The 11,865-nt window shown below is 44.9% G+C and overlaps 1 protein-coding gene across 10 annotated transcripts; it reads left to right on the plus strand.

The window, feature by feature from the left end:
* The first annotated feature begins 2,190 nt into the window (after nucleotides 1-2,190).
* LOC112313772 (zinc finger protein 134) lies at nucleotides 2,191-8,926 on the plus strand. 10 transcript variants are annotated; one of them, XM_045203451.2, is made up of 5 exons: nucleotides 2,191-2,440; nucleotides 2,529-2,694; nucleotides 4,123-4,158; nucleotides 6,368-6,469; nucleotides 7,118-8,926. In XM_045203451.2, exons 4-5 carry the CDS (start codon nucleotides 6,430-6,432, stop codon nucleotides 8,359-8,361), a joined length of 1,284 nt encoding a protein of 427 aa, XP_045059386.2. In that variant the 5' UTR covers nucleotides 2,191-2,440; nucleotides 2,529-2,694; nucleotides 4,123-4,158; nucleotides 6,368-6,429; the 3' UTR covers nucleotides 8,362-8,926. The 10 variants fall into 10 exon arrangements, with proteins under 10 accessions (XP_045059386.2, XP_045059387.2, XP_024426163.2 ...); XM_045203452.2 differs by having other exon boundaries at nucleotides 2,576-2,694; XM_024570395.3 differs by having other exon boundaries at nucleotides 2,191-2,694.
* The last annotated feature ends 2,939 nt before the right edge of the window (nucleotides 8,927-11,865 follow it).

Below are 11,865 nucleotides of genomic sequence, written 5' to 3' on the forward strand. Positions count from 1 at the left end.
GGGAGGGGCCAAGTGGGAGCAATGGCGCCGGCCTCACTCTCCTCCGGATTTCAGTCACTCCCTCCGCTACCCACAAACAAATTGGGCCCCTCTGGTGCTGGTTCCCGAGTGGGTGGGCTTGTGCTCGCCCTAGGCCTCTGTGGGTCTCTCCAACGACCTCTCCTGTGAGGCTGGGAGTTTCTCCTGCTGCCGCCCCAACCCCCACAGATGTTTTCAATCAGAGGTTTGAGGCTTTATTTCCCGGAGCTGGAGCCCTGGGTTACGTGGTCTGCTTTGCTCCCCGCAGTTTGTCCAGGTTTATCTGTGGGCGAATGTGGGGCCAAGGGGTCTGCTACCCGCCACACTGCCTGCCCCGTTCTCTGCCACTCTGAGTCCGGCCCTCGGTTTATCTGTGCGCGAATGTAGGGCCGCAGGGTCTGCTAGTGGTCAGACTGCCTGCGCCGTTTGTCCCACACTCCGCCAGTCTCAGTCCCGCCACGGTAACGCGAGTAAGTCACTTGTTCTTAATTCCCAGTAGGGCGCATGCCTGGGTGGCCGGTTTGGTCCCAGGTTGGGGCAAATACAAGAAGCAATCAATTGATGTTCCTCTCTGATATCAATGTTTCTCTCCCTCTCTCCCTTCCCCTCTCTATAAAAGTAAAAAAATTTTTAAAGGAGGTGTAGCTGCCATGTCAAAGGAACTGCCTTGCACATCTTATGCCTTAAACATTTTTTAAAAATTAATTTATTTTTAGAGAGAGGGTGAGGAAGAGAAGGAGAGAAACATCCATCGACTACTTATTGCACCAGGGACCTGGCCCACAATACATGCATGTGCCCTGACTTGGAATCGAACTAGAGACCTTTGGGTTTGCAGGCCAGCACTCAATCCTCTAAGACACACCAGCCAGGAAGCCTTAAACCTTTTGATGTTAAAACAGGATAAAATGGACTTGGAGAACATTATGCTCATTGAAATAAACCAGTCAGAGGAAGACAAGTAATATATGATTTCACTCATAGGTGGAATCTAATGAACCAACTAAACTAACAAGCAAAACAAAGACAGGCTCATAAATGGGGGGAGGGGAGTATATAGGGAATAAATGGTAGTAGAAAAAATACAATAAAGATTAAATAAAATATATATATTTTAAAAGAATTTATAAAGCCCTGTCACGTGTTTAGGTTTTTCAACTATACAAATTCTCTCTTAAATAATTTTTTTAAAGGAGGGTGGGCAAAATGACCTCTGGGCTGGGCCTATGCAGGGGTGTCCAACCTGCAGCCTTCGGGATGCATATGGCCCAGGATGGCTATGAATGTGGCCCAATACAAAATCGTAAATTTACTTAAAACCTTTTTTTTTTGTTGTTTATCAGTTTTCATTAGTGTTTGTGTATTTAATATGTGGCCCAAGACAACTCCTTTCCATGTGGCCCACAGACGCCAAAAGGTTGGACACCCCTGACCCTAAAGCAACCTTGTGGTCCTAAAACAAAGAACTGTTTGAAAACATAACAAGAAACCAGCTATTATTACTGGACTGATGACTACCTGACTGAAAATTATAAACACTGTCTAGAATTAGTGTCTTTATATTATCTGCACCAATAGCAATGCCTTCTTTCCACTGATGTAATTGTTCCTCTTCCCTTTCTCATAAATACCCCTCGCCTTTGTCTCCCAATGGGAACACTACTTGGGCTTCTGCCTGAATCAGTGCTTCCCAAATAGCTATTGCCATTGTTCTCAAATAAACGCGTTATTCCTCTAACTTTGAAAAGCTTTTTGTTTTTACGTTAGCAAGCAGAAGTACTGCAGGTAGTCACTTGCTCCAGGGAGCCCAACCTCACTCCTTCTCCTTCCATTCCACAGTCCTCTATGGAGACAACTCTTACCACTAACCAAACTGAACGTACCAGAACTGACTTAAAGCTTCCCTCCACACGTATTTAAAAAACAAAGACATAGGAGTGAACTCAGCGATATTTCATGTGGCACTCCGATTTGGTTCCGTAGCTTTGGGACTGAGAGAATACGTCTCCAAACATTTCTTCCACCACTCGAGAGGAGCGAAGTGGAGGGACCACTTCCCAGCACCCCTCGCTGTAGCGGAGGGAGTCGGATTCGGGTACAATCCCGAGCGGACTACGTTACCCAGGAACTTCTGCGGGAGCTATGGTTGGCATTTGTATATGTGCGGGAGGCACCTGGGCGGGACTTCCGGCGTCTTCCTCGCGGCGGACATCTTGTGGTTCTAGGTAGGCACGGTTAGCAAACTGTAGTTCTGTTCTGAGGTGAGGAAAGCGGGAAGACCCGGGAGGAGACCCTGTTGTCGCTAGGAAGAGGCTCTGCGGTGACATCGACCGCGGAGACCTGCGTCAGGACTCAGAATCCTCACGGCTGTGCACTGTCCAGACCATTATGGCGGCGGCTGCGGGGGATGGGCCCGGCTTAGGTAGGTGGTGTGTCCCGGGACCTTGATGCAGCCCGATTCTCACTTCCGAATCCTAAGCCCCAGAATGAGTGAGCGATCGCTGTTGAAGTCACTGCAGCCCAGGCCGTTTGTGGATGGAGACCCTATATCCAACAGCCAGTGGGATGAGACGTGGGAGGAGCGACCGAACCTGGAGCGTTCTAGAAACTGCGGTCCTGGCCTCTGCGAGGGTAGCAGCATGTGAGCACTAGTCATGGCTGGAGTGGCAGGATGAGGCGAGTACCTTCATTGTGGGGACGCAAGTATTCCAACGGACTAGGGTGGGGTGGGGATCCTGAGGATGGAGACGGGGGGCGGGGGGTGAGGAGGCAGCAGACACCGCCAGTGTGGTGGTGGCCATACCACAGCAGGGGCAGGAGAGGTTGAGAGTGGGGAAGTCATTCAATCCTAGAGAGGTTTCCCAGATAGAAGCAACAGGATTTGCTGCTGATATGGCTGATATGGCTGTGAGTGAAAATAGGACATGAGGGGCTATCCCAAGTTTGTTTGTCCCCCCCCCCCCCCCCCCGAACATCTGAAAGACTGGGAATGGGTAAGTTGGAGCAGGGAGCACTGTTCAGGGCTATCAGGAATTGGATTTTGGACATGATAAGTCTGAGGTGTTTCACAGTAGAGGTGTTACATGGGCATCTGGGCGTGTAATTCTGCAGAGTGAGCTGTGCTGGAAACCTCTAAGGTATCAGGCCTTAGGTCAAACCTGGAGATCAGATTTCAGGGGAGAATATTAAGGATGTTATTTTATGTGGCCCCTGAAGTGAGAGATTTGAGGGCATGGGAGAAGGGATGAATATTTCTGAGATTCTTTCCAGAAAGAAGGTCCTGGCATTTGAAAGGGATCTAGCTGATGTGAGCAGGAGAAGTGTGCTGTAGGGTATTAGGAACCTGACCTAGAGAGAGAGTAAGGTGTGAGGTGCTATAGATTTGCCATGGTGCGGACTCATCATGCCCCATGAGCACTCCCTGTGGAGCAGAGGAAAAGTCTGCCAGGCTAGTGGAGCAGCTCCAGCCCAGTCCAGGGCCTTGGTACATCAGTTCCTTAATTCTGTGGGTGAGAAGAGATGATGAACATCTGTAATGAAGGGCCACTAGCAGGCTTATCTTCAGAGGTGTATGTGCCAGGCAGGCTGGTTTGGTGAAAGTACTAGTGTACACCTGGCAAGTATATATACATAAGCAGGCGGTTACATGTTAGAATATGGAGATAGGGTAAATCACATTTATACTCATGCTTAATAACTGATGGAAGTTCTTTTCTCTAAATATTTCATTACAATGAGAGTCTCAAATATATTTTCTTAAAAGATTAAAAACAAACACTTTCAAAAATCACTTCATTTGCAACAAAACCATTTGCAAACTTACAGACAGTAAAAGCTATTTCAAAGGTACTTAACCTGTACTAACATGTCTGATATAAAACAGCAGCTCTTATAGGTGGAGACCACTGTAATCACAGCTTTACAGATGAGGACACTGAGACACAGATCTTTGTTCAAGGTCACACAGATGGTAGCAGGCAACACTAAGTTGTGAGTGTCTGAGGTCAGACAGCCTGAAATCATTCTCACCACAGGACAGGGAGGAGTTAGGGAAACAGTCTATGTGACCCCACTATGGTAACTCCCAGCTCCTTCATCCTCCAGGTTGCTGTGGCAGAAGTGTTCCAGATCCATGTGAAGGTGACTGGAGAATGTGCAGATGGTCCTCATCCAACCTACCCTCACCCATATATCTAGCAACCCAGTATAGTGAATGGCGTCTCAGGACTCTGAATCTATCTTCTATCTGCCACTGAGTTTGGGGATCCCCGTGTCATCAAAGGTCTTGAGCCCTGACTTGATCCTTGAGTTACATGAAAGGGTTTCCATTTCTAGCAGTAATGGGATGAAGTTAGGAACAGTGTCCCAGGTACAGGAACTAGCATGTGCAAATGCATCACTTGAGGTTGCACTGGAGTGTTCAGAAAGCCTCAGGTCTCCATTATGTCTGGTGTGATCAGAGAGTGGAGAACAGGATTCAATTTTGGAATGACACCCTGTTGAGGGGGACTTACATTCTGAGAGTGGTTAGAGCCATGGAAGGTTTGGAACAGTGGAGGGAGTGATTTTCTGACGTGGAGAGTGAGAGAAAGAAGGGAGGAGTTAGAGATCACCCCACAGTTTTTGGCCTGACAAGCCGTAAGGATAGAAAAATTCTCAGTTGAGATGGTGAAACATCTGAGTGGAGTTATCATATGGACAGCAGGACCCATGGGTTTAGAGTTCAGAGAAGGGATTCAAGTTGGAGACATCCACAAGGTGGTAGCCAGTATGTAGATTAGGGTAGACTTGTGTATCAGATTTGTAGAGAGAACCTTTATGTTATAGTGGCATTGCCATTAGTGGTCTGGAAAGTGAGTGGGCACATCAGATTGGGAGTAGGAGTCAACTGAGAGACAAGAAATGGGGGGTTGGTGTTTGTGTTTGTGTGTGGGGTGGGGGGAAGTAGAATCTGACATGTGAAGTCTTCCAGAGAAAGAGTGGACATGAGATGCATGCTGGGGTGTGGTAGTAATAGAGATGAAATGAAAGTGAGGCGGGAGCTGGTGCTTATTTCCCTCTCTGTTTTTCCCAGGCTTTTGTGGTGACATTTGATGGGACATGGAGTTTCAGTCAAGCCGGCATATTAGCTCAGGAACAGTTGAGTCAGTTGGAGGATTACTACTCTTGGGATAGAGAGCCAATGGCTGTGGCTTTAAATGAGTGATTAGTGTTAAGCCTGTGACTGATGAGGATATAGTATCCTCAGTGTGCAACAGCAAAGTACAGAAGGACTGGATGTGTCTGATATTGGTGCATGGTTCTGGATTGCTGAAATTCAGTGAAGTAGCAGAGGATTGAATGAATAGCTACATTCACAGGGCCTGGCCAGGTAGCTCAGTTGGTTAGAGCATCGACCCGATGTGCCACAGTAGTATGTGACCATAGATAAGAGGGAAATGTGATCTAAACTTAGAGTGACCATACATGGAGATGGAATCTTAATTTATGGTACTGAGGGCTTTAGGGAGAAAGCTAAGCCCAAAATTTGTATATGAGGGGCATAATCTCTGGACTCCAGGGAATGGTTGGGCCCTGCATGCCAGTCCCAGGCTAGGCAGTGTCTGTGTACCTGTCCACCAGCCTGGTCTAGGCTGGACAGAATGATTCATGGAAAATGAGGAAAGCGCAGGCACCAGTCACACAAAATCCCTGTATCTTGTCTGACTTGGGCAGCTGGGAAGGAAGGTAAATATGTGGTGGATATACCAGGAGTCCTGGGGAGACAGGCTGCCTTTGTCACGTGGGGTCATGTGACTTTTGAGGACATGCTTGTGTTTTTCTCCTGGGAGGAGTGGGGATTACTTGGTAAGGTTCAGAGACTCTCTTTGCGTGCTTTGCCTTTTTGGCCATCCTGGGTAAGATTCTCTGTGTTCTAGTTTTCGAGTCTGTTCTCTGCTCTTCTTGTAGCTGAACCATGGGCACTGCTGTTTTCCCTCATTCCCTCACATAGGTCCTCAGGGCTTGGCTGTAATGTGTACTGTGCATGTACTGTCTCTTTCACTTCCTGTGCTCTCTAGGACTTGCTGCCCCAAACCCTTGCCTGAAAGGGTGTCAAGGTCAGGAGTTTTGTGGTCAACCCAATGGATATTACCCTGCTTGGCTTCTCCCAGGCTGGATTGCTTTGTCCCTGGCCCCTTTCTTTGATACTTCCCTGTACCTATTTGTGTCATGAATTACAGTTATGGTCATTACTTGTGGGACCCATTGGGTTGTTTCTTTAAGATACTGATTGCTAATGGGTAGGCTGCCCTGGGGCAGTGCTTTCTTACTCGCTGGCCCTCTTTCCTGTATGACTTGTATCTTCCAGATCATCTGTGGTTGCTGAATAGTAGCAGGGGAAAGAACTCTTGAGTACCTGACTGAGAGGTCATGACTCTAGTCACAGCAGAGGGGGCTTGGATGGGCCCTGGTAAGTGAGAGCCTGGGGAGTGTGTGACTTCAGAGTTGGATTCAAGTAGCACCAGAAACCTATCCTGTGCTCACTAATGTATGGTGCCCAGGCCATACCTTATTTATGTTTTTCCTCCCCATTCTGGACACTTTACACACATGTCCATTTCTATTCTGATGTCTGACCCAGAGGTTTCCACCCCACTTACCAGTGTGCTCTTTTGCTCCCTCTGCAGTCATCCCCTATGTTGGATAATGGTCATGTATCAGAGACGTACAAATATCTTTAAATAGTTCTTCACTACCAGTTACTAATTTTAAGTCAGATTTTCCTGGACCTAGACATACATTTCTGTATAGCACTCACTTGTTACCAATAGGCCCTTTTAAAAAATTTGCAAGGAGAAAGTGGGAGACGTTGCCTGCTTCTCCCTAAGCTGTGCTTCAGCCTTCTTCTATCTTTGTCCTTTGTGAGGCCTTCCCCATTCTGTGATCCTTAGAGCCTAGTAATGCACAGCAGCTCTTTCTTTAACCTGATCCCAAATCTGTCATCCTGCCAACTACTTATTTCATGGACTCAGTTCTGGGTATGCTAGACACTTTTGTGATGGGGTTGTCCCTCTCACCAAAGTCAGAGTGCACTTCAACATCGTTTTTCTGCCCTCAGGTTGTTGGCTTGGAGTGAAGGATGAAGAGGCATCTTCTGAGCAGAGCAAGTCTGTGGAAGTGTCACATGTTCTTAATACTTCCAAGGCAGGTTCATCAGCCCAGATGGCTCATCCTTGTAACATATGTGGCCCCATCTTGCAAGATGTTTTGTGCCTGGATGAACACCAGGAAACACATCATGGACTGAAACCTTACACATGTGAGGCATGCAGGAGACAATTCTCATTTGGTGCAAACTTCCTCCAATACCAGAAGCAGTACAATGTAGAGAGATACTTAAGGAGAGACAAAGGTAAGACGTCATTTGTGAAGAACTGCAGAGTTTGTGAAGAACCTCATCTGTCAGAGAAGTCATTTACATGTGAGGAGGAACAGAAAAACTTTCAGGCCTGTTTGGGCAGTCACCAGCAAAAGGCAGCCCGCAGCAAGAGGAAGACAAGCGGCAATGAGGGTGGGGAGGCCTTTCACATTGGACAGATGCCTTATAGCTGCAGCGAATGTGGGAAAGCCTTCAGCCGCAAAGACACGCTTGTTCAGCACCAGAGAATTCACACTGGAGAAAAGCCTTATGAGTGTAGCGAGTGTGGGAAAGCCTTCAGCCGTAAAGCCACACTTGTGCAGCACCAGAGAATCCATACTGGAGAGAGGCCTTATGAGTGTAGTGAGTGTGGGAAATCCTTTAGCCGCAAAGACAACCTTACACAGCACAAAAGAATTCACACTGGAGAAATGCCTTATAAATGTGGTGAATGTGGAAAATATTTTAGCCATCACTCCAATCTGATTGTGCACCAGAGAGTTCACAATGGAGCAAGGCCTTATAAGTGCAATGATTGTGGGAAAGTCTTCAGACACAAATCTACACTTGTTCAGCATGAGAGCATCCATACTGGAGAAAATCCGTATGTTTGCAGTGATTGTGGAAAATCCTTTGGCCACAAGTACACCCTCATTAAACACCAGAGAATTCACACTGAGACAAGGCCTTTTGAGTGCATTGAATGTGGGAAATTTTTTAGTCGAAGCTCTGACTTTATTGCACACCAGAGAGTTCACACTGGTGAAAGGCCTTTTGTGTGCAGCAAATGTGGGAAGGATTTCATAAGAACCTCCCACCTTGTTCGGCACCAAAAAGTTCACACTGGAGAAAGGCCATACGAGTGCAATGAATGTGGGAAATCCTATAGCTTAAGCTCCCACCTCATTCGGCACCAGAAAGTTCATACTGCAGGAAGGCTTTAGGAGTGCTGTGAACAGAACAGCACTCATATGGAGAGGGGCTCTGTGATTTCCCTTTGAGAGGAAGACATTAGTCAGGTGTTGATCTTCATATATCTGAACACTAACACTGGGGAGATACTATATAACTGATGGGTACAAGGAAAGTTTTCGGGGGCTATGTTGCACTTTCAGACCTGCTCAGGCTCCTTGCCAGATTTCTCAGTGTCAGTGTCTGGTGGAAAACATTTCAATTTACCAGCTAAGTTGTCCTGATATCCTGAGAGAAGGCAGAACTTTGTACTGTCTCCAATCTCTGGGGGAATTAGAATAAACCTGAGTTAAATGAGGGAGGGGACTCATTTCCTCCCTGCTGACTGGTATAGGTGTGGACATGACCCATCTTTAGCCAAGAGGACCTGAGTTATGTTCTGGTAGCACCAAAGGTTTACTTTCCTCATGGACATTGTTTGTCTCATGATAATTTTGATGGATTTTTTCAGCCTTCCAAGCAACCCAGCCTGAAGAACTACTTGCCTCATCTTGCTCTGATTTGTGTGATAGATAATAAAGACATTATTTGAGCCACCTTTAGTCTTGGAGGTGGTTTTTAGTGTTTCAGTGGTTTGAAAAAATTAAGCTATGCCAAACTGAAGAGGTGAACAGTGTAGGTGGCTCCAGCTTTGTGTGCCTCAAATGGGACAGCAGGTTGGTAGAGAACAGTTCTCAGCCTATTAGTCCAGCTTTGGTGTTAACTTTCCATTGCTTAGAAAAGCTTTTTCTTTAAAAACAAATTCTCAATCAAGAAGAAATACAAAACTTAAAAATAACATACTGGGTACTGGCTGGTATGGCTCAGTGGATTGAGTGCTGGCCTGCAAAACAAAGGCTTACTGGTTTGATTCCCAGTCAGGGTACATGCCTAGGTTGCAGGCCAGGTCCCCAGTAGGGGGCACATGAGAGGCAACAACACATTGATGCTTCCTCTTCCTCCCTCTCCCTTTCTGAAAAGAAAATACTTTTTAAAACAAATTTTAGGATACAGATAAATTAGCTATTGTTACAATGAAAATGTATAAAATACCTAATCCCTAAAACAAGTAAACCAAGGAAAAGTGGGAAACAAATGTGACATAAATAAGAAAACAGCAGTGCCCTGGCTGGTGTGGCTCAGTAGATTGAGCACAGGCCTGTGAATCAAAAGGGGCCTTCAATTCCCAGTCGGGCACATGCCTGGGCTGTGGGCCAGGTCCTTGGTAGGGGCGTATAGGAGAGGCAACTATACATTGTTGATTTTCTCCCTCTCTCCCTTCACCTCACTCTATAAGTAAATAAAATCTTTTTAAAAATTAAAAATAGAATTAAATGTGAAAGATAGTGCTTTGAAAAAATAGAGAAAATAATATTAATAAAAAAGGGAGAAAGCACAAATAATATGTAATTAGTATTAACAGTTAACCAAAATAGAAGAATAGTATCTCATTGGAATTTCTAGCCTTTTTAAAAAATAACTTACTGAAAATCAAGCTGTTCACAATTTAGATGTAGTAAAGAAAACCAATGTAAAGAACTTTAATGCTAGGTTGCATAGAGAAAAATTGGATAAAACAAGTTTTATCAGAGGGCAGTTGCCTGCTTTTTTTTTTAAATTTAATGTGGATGGCGTTAGTTAATAAAACTTTGCACGTTTCAAATGTCCAACATAGTTGCATACTACATTGAGTTCTCACTTCCCAAAGTAAAGTCTCCCCGTTTATTTCTTTGTCCTCTTCAATCTTCCCCAACCACCCCCCTTCCCTCTGGCATTGTCTGTGCATCATATGTATGTATGTATATATCTTAAATCACCTTTTTCACCCAATCTCCTTCCCCTCCGACAGCTGTTAGTCTATATAGCTATTCTGTTTATTTTTTTGTTTATTTTCTTTAGATTCCACACATAAGTGAAATCATATGGCATTTGTCTTTCTCTGGCTTATTTCACTTAGCATAATACTCTCCAGGTTCATCACAAAAGGTAAGATTTCCTTTCTAACAGCTCAGGAGTATTATTCCAATGTGTAAATGTACTGCACAGTTTTTTTGTTTTTTAAATCTATTCACCTACTGGTGAGCACTTGGGCTGTTTCCAGATCTTGGTTATTGAAAATAACACTGCAGTGAACATAGGGGTGCATATATCCTTTCAAATTAGTGTTTTGTATTTATTTGAATATGTTCTCACAAGTGGGATCTCTGGGTCAAAGGGCAGTTCCACTTTTAATTTTCTGAGTATTTACAGTATTTTCTACTGTAAATAGAAAATTTTTTTATATTGGCTACATCAATCTGTATTCCCACAAACCATGTGTGAGGGTTCCCTTTTCTCTACATCCTTGCCAGTGCTTGTTGTTTGTTGATTTATTGATGATAGCTATTCTGACAGGTGTGAGGTGGTATCTTACTGTTTTAATTTGCACGAGAAAATCTTTTTAGGTGAGAATTCAGGACTCGGATGGATTTTCTCTGGATTTCAGAATTATTTGGGGGCTCAGACATCACTTTAAGGAAGGTGCTGTTGTAACCCACAATGTGTTTGGAAGCAGCATGGACTGAGTGTCTCGTTTCTAGCATATGACCCATAATCAGCACTGTTGAGTACAAGCTGTCCTTTAGAACCTGAAAAGTGCAATATGCCCTGAAGGCCAGAATTGGTACACAAGTCACTGGCTGTAAGACCTATTCTGACCAGAAAGGAAACAAAATTGATACAGAAATGCTGAGTGTGCATAATTGGGATTGGAGAGACTGCAGCAAAGAGGAATGGTTGTACCCTTTGTAAAAACACATTGGTAAAAACATGCCCATCACCGTGGCCATATGAGATCTGGGAGTGTGGAAATTCTCAGGACCTCCAGGGTTATTACTCATGTGACTAAGGTCAGCAGCAGAGTAAAGAATGTGCAGTTTTCCTCAACACCTGTGCCTCCCTGGGCTGTACCTGATACCTTGGCTGCAGGGGCAGGAATCCTGGGACTGAGAGTAGAGTGAGATTGTGGTCCAAGGATGTAGATTTTGTGACCAGCCACAGTTTCTGGTGACTGACTGGGAAACAGCCTTCACTCCTTGCCAGTTTTTCTTGCTACTGAGGAAGAGGTTCCCTGCACAAGGCATTTGAAATGAGATGGCAGAGTAACTATATTGGTGCTCAATCTTCTGGTTTTCCAGTAGAAGTGGGGGACCCAGACTTCTAAGTAGAATAATTTTTTTAATAGTTTCTTTGAAATGTAGTCAACATGCAATATAAAGTGCCCAATTTGGTAAACCTTTGTATACGCATGAAAGCATCCTGGATGTGTACTGAACATGTCCATCACCTCCAGAGTCACCTCATGCTGCTTCGTTTGTTTTTCTTTCAGATTCTAAATATTAAAAATAAAGCTGCTGCAAATACTCATGTACAAGTCTTTTTATGGATATTTAGCTCAGGAGCTCAACAACAGTGTTGGAAGTGGCCTTGTGTCTTATTACTGATTGTAGTAAAGTATG

The sequence above is a fragment of the Desmodus rotundus genome, chromosome 12 (assembly GCF_022682495.2).
Source record: "Desmodus rotundus isolate HL8 chromosome 12, HLdesRot8A.1, whole genome shotgun sequence".
Classification (NCBI taxonomy): Eukaryota; Metazoa; Chordata; class Mammalia; order Chiroptera; family Phyllostomidae; genus Desmodus; species Desmodus rotundus.

Excerpts from the sequence above, each read along its gene's own strand:
- LOC112313772 (XM_024570395.3), top strand. The coding sequence starts at position 6,430 with ATGACTCTAGTCACAGCAGAGGGGGCTTGGATGGGCCCTG. Across the intron at positions 6,470-7,117 it reads GGGGGCTTGGATGGGCCCTG|GTTGTTGGCTTGGAGTGAAG; the intron begins GTAAGTGAGAGC and ends TTCTGCCCTCAG.